This window comes from Macaca mulatta, chromosome 10 (assembly GCF_049350105.2).
Source record: "Macaca mulatta isolate MMU2019108-1 chromosome 10, T2T-MMU8v2.0, whole genome shotgun sequence".
Taxonomy (NCBI): Eukaryota; Metazoa; Chordata; class Mammalia; order Primates; family Cercopithecidae; genus Macaca; species Macaca mulatta.
Genome location: NC_133415.1, coordinates 9,082,444 through 9,095,483, shown reverse-complemented (window position 1 = coordinate 9,095,483; position 13,040 = coordinate 9,082,444). Strand labels below are relative to the sequence as shown.

General features: G+C 55.7%; 1 protein-coding gene across 8 annotated transcripts in view; it reads right to left on the bottom strand.

The window, feature by feature from the left end:
- The window catches only part of NFAM1 (NFAT activating protein with ITAM motif 1), a 51,881-nt gene that overhangs the window by 15,358 nt on the left and 23,483 nt on the right, over positions 1–13,040 (bottom strand). For all 8 annotated transcript variants that reach the window (XR_013398966.1, XR_013398965.1, XM_001107378.5 and 5 more), the window contains one exon: positions 1,318–1,416. Coding sequence is in view for 6 of the 8 variants with exons in the window: in XM_001107378.5 (XP_001107378.1) it covers positions 1,318–1,416 (99 nt within the window). In the remaining 2 variants the exon portion in view is untranslated. The remainder of the gene's footprint in view (positions 1–1,317; positions 1,417–13,040) is intronic.

Below are 13,040 nucleotides of genomic sequence, written 5' to 3'. Positions count from 1 at the left end.
GAGAGGGAAAGTGAGAGTGAGAGGGAGAGAGAGAAATATTTTCATCTAACGGTTGACACCAGAATCCCTGGCAGGGAAAATACCACTGTGAGATGCTGGGAGACAAGAGAGAGTATGAGGAAGTCTCCGGCCGCGTGCAAAGCCGTGGCTGACGGAAACTCCCCGGGATGCGGAAGCTGAAAGCCCTTTGAGAACCATCACATTTCACTTGGGACTATTGGCACTGCCCCACAGGGACATTTCCTTGGCCTCGCTGCCACCTGCCCCATCCTCAGCAGACAAGGCCATATCCTGGACGTCCTCTGTGTGGCATTTTGTGGCGTTATTAGAGTGAGTCGTTGTTGTGGGAACAGAAATGGCAGCACGTACGAGCAGAATCCAAGCGCCAACACAACCAGGGAGCGTGCACCTAGGGAGCGTGCACCTGGGGAACCTGCAGGGCCCCAGAAGGGCTGTGTGCCTTCCAGGCGTGGAGTGGGGAGCCCAGCTGGTGGTGCCAGATCTCACGGGATGGGGACCCCAGCTGGCACTGGGTGGCATTTGTTCTTCACTTGCTCTACTTGGAGCATATGTTGCTTGTGGAGTCGAAAGGAACACAGCAAAAAGAGTGTTCCCAGCCCTCCCAGGCCCCAGCTACTGGGCATAGGGCTGCATGCTGGCTGGTTGGCCGGGCTGGGGTGGTCTGGCCTCCTCGGCCCCTACGCTGCACCTACCGTCCACTTCCTGAAGATGCACCCGCATCTCCAGGAAGATTGTTTCGGAAAATGCCTATGACACAGCAGAGAGTGGAACAAACAGGGTCCCAACACGTGTCTCTGCTGTGACTGTGACTATGTAAGACAATGTCTGCATGTGCTAGGAGGGGAGGGAGAGCAAATAATTAAAAATCACTGATGTGTTAAGGGCGTGGGATGGCGCCTGACCTCTTCCTCTTTTTGTGATTTTTTGTTGTTTGTGCAATAAAAACAGGAGGAAGTGGTAACGGCTGTTTGGTCAGATGAAGGAGTTTCCTTCATTCCTCACCAACCTGTGCCCTCACTACCCCTTGTCCCAGAATGAGGGGCTGTGCCAAGGAGGGGAACAGGGCATGGGGGGCACCTGACATTCATATGTCTTCCAGGGGCCCCGCACGTGTCATCTCTTTTCAGCTTCATAGAAATTCCATGAGGTGAGAATTGTCCCCGTTTTACAGATGAGGAACTTGAGGCTAGGAGAGGTCACACAGCTGGTACAAGACTGAGCCAGACAGACCCTGGTACAAGACAGACCCTGCCTCAGGCCTGAGAGAAGTGGAGAGAGCGGGGCCCCGGGACTCACTGTGTAGATGGATTCTGAAGGAGGCTGCTTGGGGCTGCTGGCAGATCTTGGATCTAGGCACTTCCTGGTGGGGTCCGTCCCTGGACCCCGCATCTGCTTCTGTAGGGAGAAAGGAGTCAGGGCCAGGGAAGAGCGGCTCTCATCTTCCTCCTCGCACAGATCCCACCAGGGGAAAGGATGGCAGATTGTCATGAGGTCACACAGAGATTCATCACTCAGTCCCTCCCACTCACCCTCTCCAGGGCAACATGGCAAATGCCTACAAGACCTGCGTCAAGCCATTCCTGCACCTGGAGACACAGGAAATGGAAAAGGCCCACACGAGGTGTCCCTGGACAGAGCACCTGGCTGGTAGGGACACAAGCTACTGGGCCCAGTGCCAGTAGGGCAGGGCCCCAGGGACCGAGCCAGCAGCTGTGGGTGGGCCCCTAGTGGCGCCAGCCAGGTCCAGTGTCCAGTCCTGCTCTGCTGTCACTGGCTCTGGCCTCGAGAGAGCCACTTCCCCTCTCTGGGCCTTGGTTTCTTTTTTAATTAATTAATTTATTATTATTATTATTATTATTATTATTACTATTTTGAGATGGAGTCTTGCTCTGTCGCCTAGGCTGGAGTGCAATGGTGCGCTCAGCTCACTACAACCTCCACTTCCTGGGTTCAAGCGATTCTCCTGCTTCAGCCTCCCCAGTAGCTGGAAATATAGGCGCGTGCCACCATGCCTGGCTAATTTTTGTATTTTTAGTAGAGACGGGGTTTCACCATGTTGCCCAGGATAGTCTCGATCTCTTGACCTCGTGATCTGCCCACCTTGGCCTCCCAAAGTGCTGGGATTACAGGCGTGAGCCACCATGCTCGGCCATGGGTCTTGGTTTCTTCAGCAATAACCCTCCTTTGTGAGATTGTTGCAAAGATACAAGGAAGGCACAGGGAGTCGGTGCCTGGTGCTTAGGAGGTGGTGCTTACAAGGCCCTTGGTCAACCAACACACTCTTGATAGCACTGGCAAGCCAGGCAGTGTGAGGAGGTAGGCACCGTCCCTACCCTCCTGGAGTTTAGGGACCAGTGAAAAGATGGAGGATGAACCAGTAGTTTTGCCAAAACCTGGTATGCGGGTTGACCGCCAGGCACAGAGCCTCTGGCACATGAGGAGGAAACCAATGCCCCACTGGGCAGAAGCGATATTGAAGGTGAAATCCCAAGGGCAAGAAGTTCATTTAGCAAAAGAGGGAGGAGGGAGCCCCAGGTAGAGGGAACAGCATGTGCCAAGGCCTGGAGGTCTCGAGGCACTTGGAGAAGGTCAGCATAGGCTGGGCGCGGTGGCTCATGCCTGTAATCCCAGCACTTTGGGACTCGGAGGCCCAGTCAGGTGGATCACCTGAGATCAGGAGTTTGAGACCAGCCTGGCCAATATGGCAAAACCCCATCTCTACTAAAAATATAAACATTAGCCAGGTGTGGTGGTGTGCGCCTGTAATCCCAGCTACTCAGGAGGGTGAGGCAGGAGAATCACTTGAACCCAGGGGGCAGAGGTTGCAGTGAGTCGAGATCACACCATTGCACTCCAGCCTGGGCGACAGAGCGAGATCCCATCTCAAAAAAAAAAAAGAAAAAAAGAGAGAGAGAGAGAGAGAGGTCAGTGTGTGACCGGAGAGGGAATCCTGCCTGGGAGGTACAGGCATGGCGTGGCCATGCAGGCTGTGTGAAGAGCACAGGAAACATCTGAGGACTGGAAGTGGGAACGCCAGGGTCAGAACTGTGCTGGAGAAAGCTCCCGCTGGTCATGGTGGAGGCTGGGTTGGGCCTGCTGAGGAGGTGAAGGCTGGGAGAGTCAGGAGGCGGTACAGGCGGCCCTCCAGAGGCAGAGGGAGATGGCCTGGACATCCCCCCTCATTGCAGGCACCACACTGCCACTGCTGACAGTGGAGCCACAACTGCCTCATCTCAGGGCAGAAGCTAATTAAAAACCCTGGCCTCCTGCCAAACCCCAGCCCATTTACTGCGGGATTAGCCGTTGAGAGCTACTTAACTCGCAGGCAGAAGCTGGCGCCACCCCCAGTCACAGCTCATAATGGCTCAGAGCATGGAACCAGGTAGGGCTCTCAACACCTGACCTGCCTTCTCTCACAGGCCCTCTGCAAACCGCAGGTGAATCTTTCCACCCTCTCTGTTCTGTACATGAGGGCGTGAAGGCTGAGACAGGGCAGGTGACTTGCTGAGGCCATGCAACCAGGAAGTGGCCGAGGCAAGATTTGATTTGAATCCGGATCTGTGTTTCACCAAGATATTGACGAGACAGGAGCTGGAGTTTTCACTGCTCTGCTTAGTTAGAACGTGTAAGCCTCACAGACAGAGAAGTGCTGGCGTCTGTGTAGCACCTGATAGTTTACGAAGTCTGCTGGGACTTGTCCTTATTTTCATTTAATTCTCATAACAGCCAGAGGAAGCGGGCATGGAATGGCCCGTTTAACAGACAGGGGGCCAGGTGCGGTGGTTCATGTCTGTAATCCCAGCACTTTGGGAAGCCAAGGTGCGCGGATCACTTGAGGTCAGGAGTTTGAGACCAGCCTGGCCAACATAGTGAAACCCCATCCCTACTAAAAATACAAAAATTAGCCATGTATGGTGGTGAGCACCTGTAATCAATCCCAGCTACTCAGGAGGCTGAGACAAGAGAATTGCTTGAACCTCAAGTGGAGGTGGAGGTTGCAGTTAGCTGAGATTGTGCCACTGCGCTCCAGCCTGGGCAAAAACAGTGAGACTCCATCTCCAAAACAAAACAAAACAAAAACAAAAACAGAAGGGGGAAGTTGAGGCTTGTCCAGCTGATAAAAGGCTGTCCTTGGATCAAACCCAGATATGTGTCCTCAAATCCAGGGCCGCCTCCCCTGCACCACCTGCTTCTTGAGGGCACCGTCACAGTCAGAGGCTGTGGTCCACCCCAGTGCACCTCGGTGCCTCCTCCTGTCAAGGCAGCTGGAGACCTAGTGTTTGTCTCCTCGCTGAGCTGGCCGGCCTGGACACCGCCAGGGCTGAGGATGTGAGCTCATGGGCAGTGGCTCTCCCGGGAGGCTGACCTGGGCTCAGATCTTTGGACCTGCTGGGGCTGGAAAGCAAGGTCCCTGGAGCTCAGCTAGCTGTTGGTGTCTCTCCCTGGCCCTCCTACGCACTGGACCTGGGCTGGGCATGGAGGACCCCCTGGTAAACAAGACCCACGCCTGGCCTCGAGGCTCTGTTAGTGAGACTGATGGGGTTGCCAGAGAAGTGAGTTCCACTGCGGGGTCCCAGGAAGGAGCCCCAAGTCTGCAGGGGACTGAAGCAGACGTCTCAGGGCCATCTTGTGCTGTCTTCTGAAGACATGGGAGGAACTTCAAAGTTCTCCCAGTCCGAGAAAGCGTCTTACGCATTGCAAACAGCTCGGGGGCAAGAGTGTCACAGACGCACAGAAGAACGGACAGTTAGACAGAAAGGAGGAGATGAGCCACAGCCCGGCGCGGGTGGGGCCATGAAAGGCCAAATGCCATGGTGTTTACCCGGAGGGCAGTGTGGGCCACCAGGGCAGGGAAGTGGCCGCAGTTACATTATATAAGCCTCCCTCTGCTGCCACAGATGCAGGGTGGACTGCAGGTTGGGGCTGGCAAGGGGAAGAGGCAGGATCTCCAGGAGAGAGGCTTCCTGGGGGTGCTGGGAAGGCTGGGCCAGGGCAAGGGGTCCAGTGGAGCAGAGAGGGAGCCTTCTTTTTTTTTTTTTTGAGACAGAGTCTTGCTCTGTCACCCAGGATGGAGTGCAGCGGCGCGATCTCGGCTCACTGCAAGCTCTGCCTTCTGGGTTCACGCCATTCTCCTGCTTCAGCCTCCCGAGTAGCCGGGACTACAGGCGCCTGCCACCTCGCCCGGCTAATATTTTTGTATTTTTGGTAGAGATGGGTTTTCACCGTGTGTTAGCCAGGGTGGTAAGGGAGCCTTCTTGAAAACTCACGTTGTACTACGTGTGAGTTGTAGGGGATAGGGCTGCTTTGCTCCCTGCCCATCCCTGGCCATCCCTGCCCACCAAGCGCTCTGTCCTCGGGGCCAACATTTGCCCTTTCAACTGTGATTTTCAGATGAATCTCTATCATGGGTTCTCCCACTGTGCCTAGCTCTCTGTGGCCCAAGTCTCCCCTCCCTGCTAGATGGTGGTGGGACAGGGAGTCACCAGGCCTGGGCTGAGATCCAGCTCTACACACCAGGTGTGCTGCCATCAGCAGCTCAGAAAGCCTGTTGGGCCTCAGTTTCCTCCTCTGTAAAATGGGAGCGATAATGTGCCTTTGCCACCTCACACCCTGGCCACTTCTGCCTTATCTTCCAGGTCCTCGCGTGCATTTATCCTGTCATTCCTTCCAAAAGCACGCACTGCGTGCCAGGCTTCCCCAGGCGCTGGGGACACTAAGTCCCCCCCACTGCAGGGGCTGTGCTTTGGCAGGACAGACAGCATAAAGACAGAAGCCAGGGTGTAACGGAAGCCAGGGTGTGGCAGCAGAGACCCATATTCCAGGAGAGGGTGATGGAGCCCTGAGCCTGGGACGCCTTGGAAGCCCCGCAGAAGGGGCTGGCTCTGGGACAGATTGAGTGCAGGGCTTGCTGAGGGACAGATGTGGGGAGACAGAAGAGCCTAGCACAACTCCAAGGCTTGGTCCTGGGCATCTGGAGCACATGTGCTGGGACGCAGAGGACTTGGGGACTGAGGAGCACTGCTCTGGATGCATGAGGTGGCGGCGCCCTCAGGCTCCCACGTGGGGCTGTGGACCGTGGTCTGGAGCTTTGGGAGGGGTCTGAGCAGCAGCATCTGTGGACGGGGAATGCCGCCCGCAGAGCAGAGCTTTCACCGCAGGAACACAGAGAGAGAGCGGAAGGGCTCGGAGGGAGGGGCCTGGGATGTGCCAGAATTTAGATGTCACCGAGAAGGGGGTGACCCAGCAAAGCTGCCCATGGGGTGGGACAGAACCAGGAGGGCATGGCATACTGGAACCAAGAGGAGGAGGGTGCTGTGAGGTGGGAGGCCTGCTGTGTCCAACGCCATGAGAGGTTGAGGATGGGGACGGGCCAGCTGCAGGGGGCGCCTGCTCTGGGAAGACCACTTTGACCCCTCAAGCCAGGCAGGAGCCTCCAAACCTGCTCTCATGGCAGAAATCATGGCGATCGCTGCCTTCTCAAGACAGAGACCTCTCCTGGTACTCAGCGCCTCAGACCCACACCGGCGGCCCCTCTGTGCCTTCTACAACCCCGTGACACAGCTCCTCTGTTTGGCATCCCCACTGGGGAAACTGAAGCCCAGGGCACCCAGCCCCAGCTTGCAGAAATTGGTGAGTGGTAGAACTGCAACTGAACAAAGGCCTGAGTCTGTGCTTTTAAGCCCTGCTGATTCCTACTTCCTTTCTGCCAGAACAGGCCATGACAGCGTAACAGCTGATCTCCCCAGCCGACTGAGAGTTTAGCTTGCTGTGCTCCCCGCCTCTGTACAGGGCCTCACACATAGTAGGTACTCAGCTAACGTCAATTTGAGGAATGAATGAATGATTTGTTTGAGACAGAGTCTCGCTCTGTCGCCCAGGCTGGATTGCAATGGCACAATCTTGGCTCATTGCAACCTCCGCCTCTCAGACTCAAGCGATTCTTGTGCCTCAGCCTCCTGAGTAGCTAGGATTATAGACATGCGCTACTGCACCCAGCTAATGTTTGTATTTTTAGTAGAGGTAGGGGTTTGCCATGCTGGTCAGGCTGGTCTTGAACTCTTGACTTCAGGCAATCAGCCCACCTGGGCCTCCCAAACTGCTGGGATTACAGGCATGAGCCACCGCGCCCAGCCTGAATGAATGAATTTAATGACAGGTGTGAAAGGGCACTATAAATGGTAAGCCCTTCAGCAGATGTTTATTGAGAGCCTACTATGTGGGGGACCATGTGCTAGAGGCTGGGGCTTGGGCAGGTAACAGGCTGAGAGGTACCCAGCCTCACAGAGCTGGCCTTGAGGAAGAAATGGAGTAAGCTCAGGCGACCTGCAGATGACGAGGGCAGAGGCAAGGGAGGTGTCAGGGAAGATAGCCATGGGGTCAGGGAGGGCCTCTCTGAGCTGGGGACATGGGAGCTGGGTCCAGAAAGCAAAGGAGGAGATCTCTGGGAGGCATCCCAGGTGCTGGAACACAGAGAACAAGAAGGGCCTGGGAGGCCTCTGCTGTTGAAGGGCCTGCGGGCAGGGCTGACTGTGCCACCTGCGGATCATCCATTCCTGGGCTCCACCCCCATCCCTCCCGCCCCAGCCCCTCCAGGCAGACTTGATGCATCTTCAGTTCTTGCCACCCTCCAGCTCTCATCTTCCCAGGGGTGTGAACTCCATGCCCTTCCTGCCTGGCCTTTGCAGAATTCGGGTGCAGGCACTGCCCCTGGGAGGCAATGCCATTCTTCTAGACTCACCCCAGTGGGTTCGCACACTCTGCTCTGTCTTTGTCCTCACTGTCCCCAAAGCTGCCAGCTGTGGTTTGGGTCCACCCTCTGCCACTTCTGGTTGGTAGTCTCCAGCTTCAATTCATCTATCCACCACCGCAGGTGCTCCTGGGCCCTCTGTGCCTGGAGGGAACCTCTTTCTCCTGGACTGTCTCCATAACCCATTCTGCCACTGCCATCAGGGGCATCAACAGTGAACCTGGGGCTCCCAGGGCTGCTTTAGCAATGCAAACACAGCAGCTGCTCTGGCCTCCGCGTTCTCTTTCCCTACCAGCCCAGGCTCTCACATCAGCTGTCCTCCCCAGGTACAGAGGGTATGTGGGCAGCAGGAAGCTTCTATTGTGTGTCAGGCACCAAACTGGTGCCTCAGAAGTGCTCTCCTGCAGATCACCTGAGGTCAGGAGTTTGAAAACAGCCTGGCCAACATGGTGAAACCCTGTCTCTACTAAAAATACAAAATTAGCCAAGTGTGGTGTCGCACGTCTGTAATCCTAGCTACTTGGGAGGCTGAGGCAGGAGAATCACTTGAATCTGAGAGGCAGAGGTTGCAGTGAGTCGAGATTGCACCATCGCACTTCAGCCTAGGCAAAGAGTGAAACTCCATCTCAAAAAAAAAATGTGGAATCTCCTTCCATGTTCACTTGATGGGCAGGGTCTATCCTTGTACCCATTTCTAGAGGAAGAAACTGAGGCTCAGAGAGGGTCCAAACTTGACAAGAGGACTTGCATTCGCGCTGTTGGCACTTAGCCTAGTGATGGCACACACGAGACACTTTGTAGACATTCCTGGAAGCACAGGCAGGGTGGTGAGAGGAGGAGGAGGAAGAGGAAGGCGGGAGTCACTGAGGCCAGACTGGACGGGAGGGAGCTGGGACCAGAACTCAAGGCCAGGGCTCTGAGCTTTGCTCCCTCCTTTACTGATACTGTGATCCAGTCCCTGTGGTCCGGTCCCATCTTTGTAGGGCAGGAGCTGGGGGGCTCAGCAAGTGGGGGGCTCAGGGTTAAGATCTCACTTGGCCCCACTCTGCCCCTTGCCCACTGTGCTTCGTGTACACAGAGGGCACTTGTGCGGGTCACTCCTGTAAGCCTGGGTGGGGTCTGCAGGCCGGGGGGAGTCCCTCGTCACCTGTGCCTGAAGCCCAGTTTCTGTGTCCACGCCTTAGCTCCTCCCCTGGCCTCGTTTTGAGTGCCTGGGGGCTGCTCACTAGTGAATAAATCGAGAGATACCCTACTTGCTATCATCATGGGAAAAGCAGAAGGAGGGAGGGAGGGAATATATTGAGGGCGAGAGTCAGGGGTGTGCAAGAAAGGCCCAGGCTGGGCACATGGCAGTTGCACACACGTGCTGGCTTGGGGAGGGAGGCGGCCTGAAGCCGGCGGGTCTCCGTCCTAACCCTGGGTTCATGGAAGCTGAAGGAAGTGTTTCCCACCCATCTTGAGTCTTCCCGGCTCAGCTCGTCCCTCTGGCTGAGCTGGAGTCAAGGCCAAGCACAGAGCCCTCCTGGACTTCACAGTGGCACCCAGGGCCTGCGGCTCACTTCACCCTGAAGCTCCTCAACAGGGCAACGTCAAAGTAGGAACATTCACGCCAGTGTCAGAACCACAGGAAGGAGGGGAGCCAGCATCATGGCTGAGACCCTGACTTAGACACTGGCTCATAGAAGGCAGGAAATGCAGCCCCCAGGGCTCCTGGGGGTGAAAGGGGCCAAGCTCATGCTCTTTTAGCACCTCAGAGCCTTCTTGGAAAAGCGATGACACCCCCAGCCTTAAGACAAGTATGGGAAACGAAGGCGTGGGCTCCAGGCCCAGGCCTGCCACTTGCTTTGGCTCAGTCACGCTCTGACTTTCAGCTTCCTCGCCTGCTCTTCCAGTCCACAGCTCACCTGACACCCGCCCAGCAGGCCCAGATCCAAACACCCCCAGGCTCAGGCCTCCTGGAGGGAACAGAGCAAACCGTTCCCCAAGTCCCTTTGGGTCCGCTTCTAGCCTTTCACCCGCTTTGCTCACCACTTCCCTGAGGCCACCCTGGCCCCGGCTCCTGTCACCTCTGCCTGGACTTTCCAGCAGCTCCTCACCGGGTGTCCCTCACCCAGACAGAGGGTCCATCAGAATCTAGGTCTGATCCCACCCCCTCCCTTGTCTCACATAGAGTAAGGGCTCAAGTCCTTTCAATGCCCCCTACCTGGGTGCATCTCCTTCCACTTCCTATCCCTCTACTCTCCGTGAGCTCAGGCTACACCAGCCACATGGGCCCCCCCCCCGCGGCTCCTGGGACACCCCACGCCTGCTCCTGCCTCAGAGCACCTGCACCCACTGTTCTCCCGCTGGACAAGCCCAGCCCTGATGTGCAACTGCCTCCTTCATTCCAGGCACTTCTCCATTCCCATGCTGACCCCTCTTCATATTGCTGAGTTTCCCCAAACACTTATCGCATCTGAGATATACGACCTACTCACTGGGTGGTTCATCGTCTGTCTCGCCTCAACAGGAATATCAATTTAATGAAAACAAATTTCCTTTCTTTTATTTTTCCTTTTTTTTTTTTTTTTTAAATAAGACAGTCTCGCTCTGTCACCCAGGATAGAGTGCAGTGGTACGATCTCAGCTCACTGCAAGCTGTGCCTCCCAGGTTCAGGCAATTCTCTTGCCTCAGCCTTCTAAGTAAGTGGGACTACAAGCGCATGACCACCACACCTGGCTAATTTTTTTTATTTTTAGTAGAGACAGGGTTTCACTGTGTTAGCCAGGATGGTCTCAATCTCCTGACCTTGTGATCTGCCTGCCTCGGCCTCCCAAACTGTTGGGATTACAGACGTGAGACACCGCACCCAGGCTTTCCTTTTTTTTTTTTTTTAAGATGGAGTCTCGCTCTGTTGCCCAGGGGCTGGAGTGCAGTGGTGCCATCTCAACTCACTGCAATCTCTGCCTCCTGGGTTCAAGCTGTTCTCCTGCCTCAGTCTCCCGAGTAGCTGGGATGAGAGGCACGCGCCATGATGCCCAGTTAATTTTTATATTTTCAGTAGAGACGGGGTTTTGCTATGTTGGCCAAGCTAGTCTTGAACTCCTGGCCTCAGGTGATCCATCTGCCTCGGCCTCCCAAAGTGCTGGGATTACAGGCATGAGCCACCACACCCAGCCTCCTTCCTTCCTTCCTTCCTTCCTTGCTTCTTTCCTTCCTTCCTTCCTTTTTCCATCCTTCCTTCCTTCCTTCCTTGCTTCTTTCCTTCCTTCCTTCTTTCCTTCCTTCCTTCCTTCCTTCCTTCCTTCCTTCCTTCCTTCCTTCCTTCTTTTTTTCTTTCTTTTTTTTTTTTGACACAGAGTCTCGCTCTGTCGCCCAGGCTGGAGTACACTGGCGCAATCTCAGCTCACTGCAACCTCCGTCTCCCAAGTTCAAGTGATTCTCCCACTTCAGCCTCCCAAGTAGCTGGGATTACAGGTGCCCACCACCACGCCTGGCTAAAGTTTTTGTATTTTTAGTAGAGACGGGGTTTCACCACGTGAGTCAGGCTGGTCTCCAACTCCTGACCTCAGGTGAACCACCCACCTTGACCTCCCAAAGTGCTGGGGTTACAGGTGTGAGCCACCACATCCACCTGGCCTCTTTCTTTATTGAGACAGTCTCCCTCTGTCGCTCAGGCTGGAGTGCAGCGGTGTGATCACAGCTCATTGCAGCTTCGACCTCCTGAGCTCAAGCGATGCTTCCACCTCAGCCTTCCAAGTAGCCAGGACCACAGGTGCACGCCACCATACCTGGCTAATTTTAAAAAATGTTTTGTAGAGATGGGGTCTATGTTACCCACGCTGATACTGAACTCTTAAGCTCAGGAGATCCTCCTGGCTCAGTCTTCTACAGTGCTGGAATTACGGGTGTGACCCACCATATCTGGCAGACAGAGATTTCTCTTTTTTTTTTTTTTTTTTTTTGAGACTTAGTCTTGCTCTGTCACCCAGGCTGAAGTGCAGTACAGTAATCTCACTACACCCTCTGCCTCCCAGGTTCAAGCAATTCTCCTGCCTCAGCCTCTGGGATTACAGGCACCTGCCAACACACCCAGCTAATTTTTGTATTTTTAGTAGAGACGGGATTTTGCCATGCTGGCCAGGCTAGTCTCGAACTCCTGACCTCAAGTGATCCGCCCACCTTGGCCTCCAAAGTGCTGAGATTACAGGCATGAGCCACCGCGCCTGGCCTCAGACAGAGATTTCTTGATTTCAGTTTGGTCACTGCTGTATCCCTGGTGCCTAGAACAGGGCTTGGAATGTTGTAGGTGTTCAGTGTTTGTTGAATGAATGAACACATAAACTCCCGTGGAAAAGAGCTCTTCTCTGGGTGTGGGTAGGGTCTCGGCCTTTGGATGCAGGGGCTGAGCCTTTTTTGACCCAGGGAAACCCTGGTGATGGTGCCAGTGCTCTCCCCTCACACCCAGGGCTGTCGCTGACTCAGCTGCCCCCAGGCTTGGCCCCAAAGGTCCCCGGAGGGTGGAGCAGTAGCCTGAGCTGCTAACAGCAGCCTCTGAGGAGCCCTAACCCATCACCTTTGCACCCTGAGCCTGGGAGAACCTGGTACCCGCTGGACACTGCATCCTTTCACTCAGCAGGCTGCCTGAGCACCGCCATGTGCTGGGCATGGAGCCCCTGAACAAGACTGCCTCGGCCTCTGGCCTCCTGGCACTTGCTGCCAGGCAGGGAGGGTGGGCCGGCATCGAACAGGAATCCATAGGGCTGGGCGATGATGAGCATGAGGGGATCCCCAGCAGAGAGGCTCTCTCCCCAGGCAGGTGCCACCCACAGTGTGAGCAGGAGCTGTCCAGGTGAGGAGACGGACCAAGCTGCCCCATCCTGCACTCTAGCCCTGACTGCTGTACACTTAACTATTCGACCCTGGGCAAATCACAACGTCTCTGAGCCTGACCTTCCAGAGCTGTGAAATGGGAAAAAACCTCCTCATGGAACTATGGTGGAGGGTGAGTGGGAGGGTGTGCAGGAGGGTGTGTGGGAGGGTGTGTGGGAGGGTTGCTGGAGGGTGTGCAGGAGGCCGGCGGGGGATAGCTGGAGGGCATGTGGGAGGGCATGTGGGAGGGCGTGTGGGAGGGTGTGAGGGAGGGTGAGTGGGAGGGTGTGCAGGAGGGTGTGTGGGAGGGTTGCTGGAGGGTGTGCGGGAGGGTGTGCAGGAGGCCGGCGGGGGATAGCTGGAGGGCATGTGGGAGGGCATGTGGGAGGGCATGTGGGAGGGTGTGAGGGAGGGTGAGTG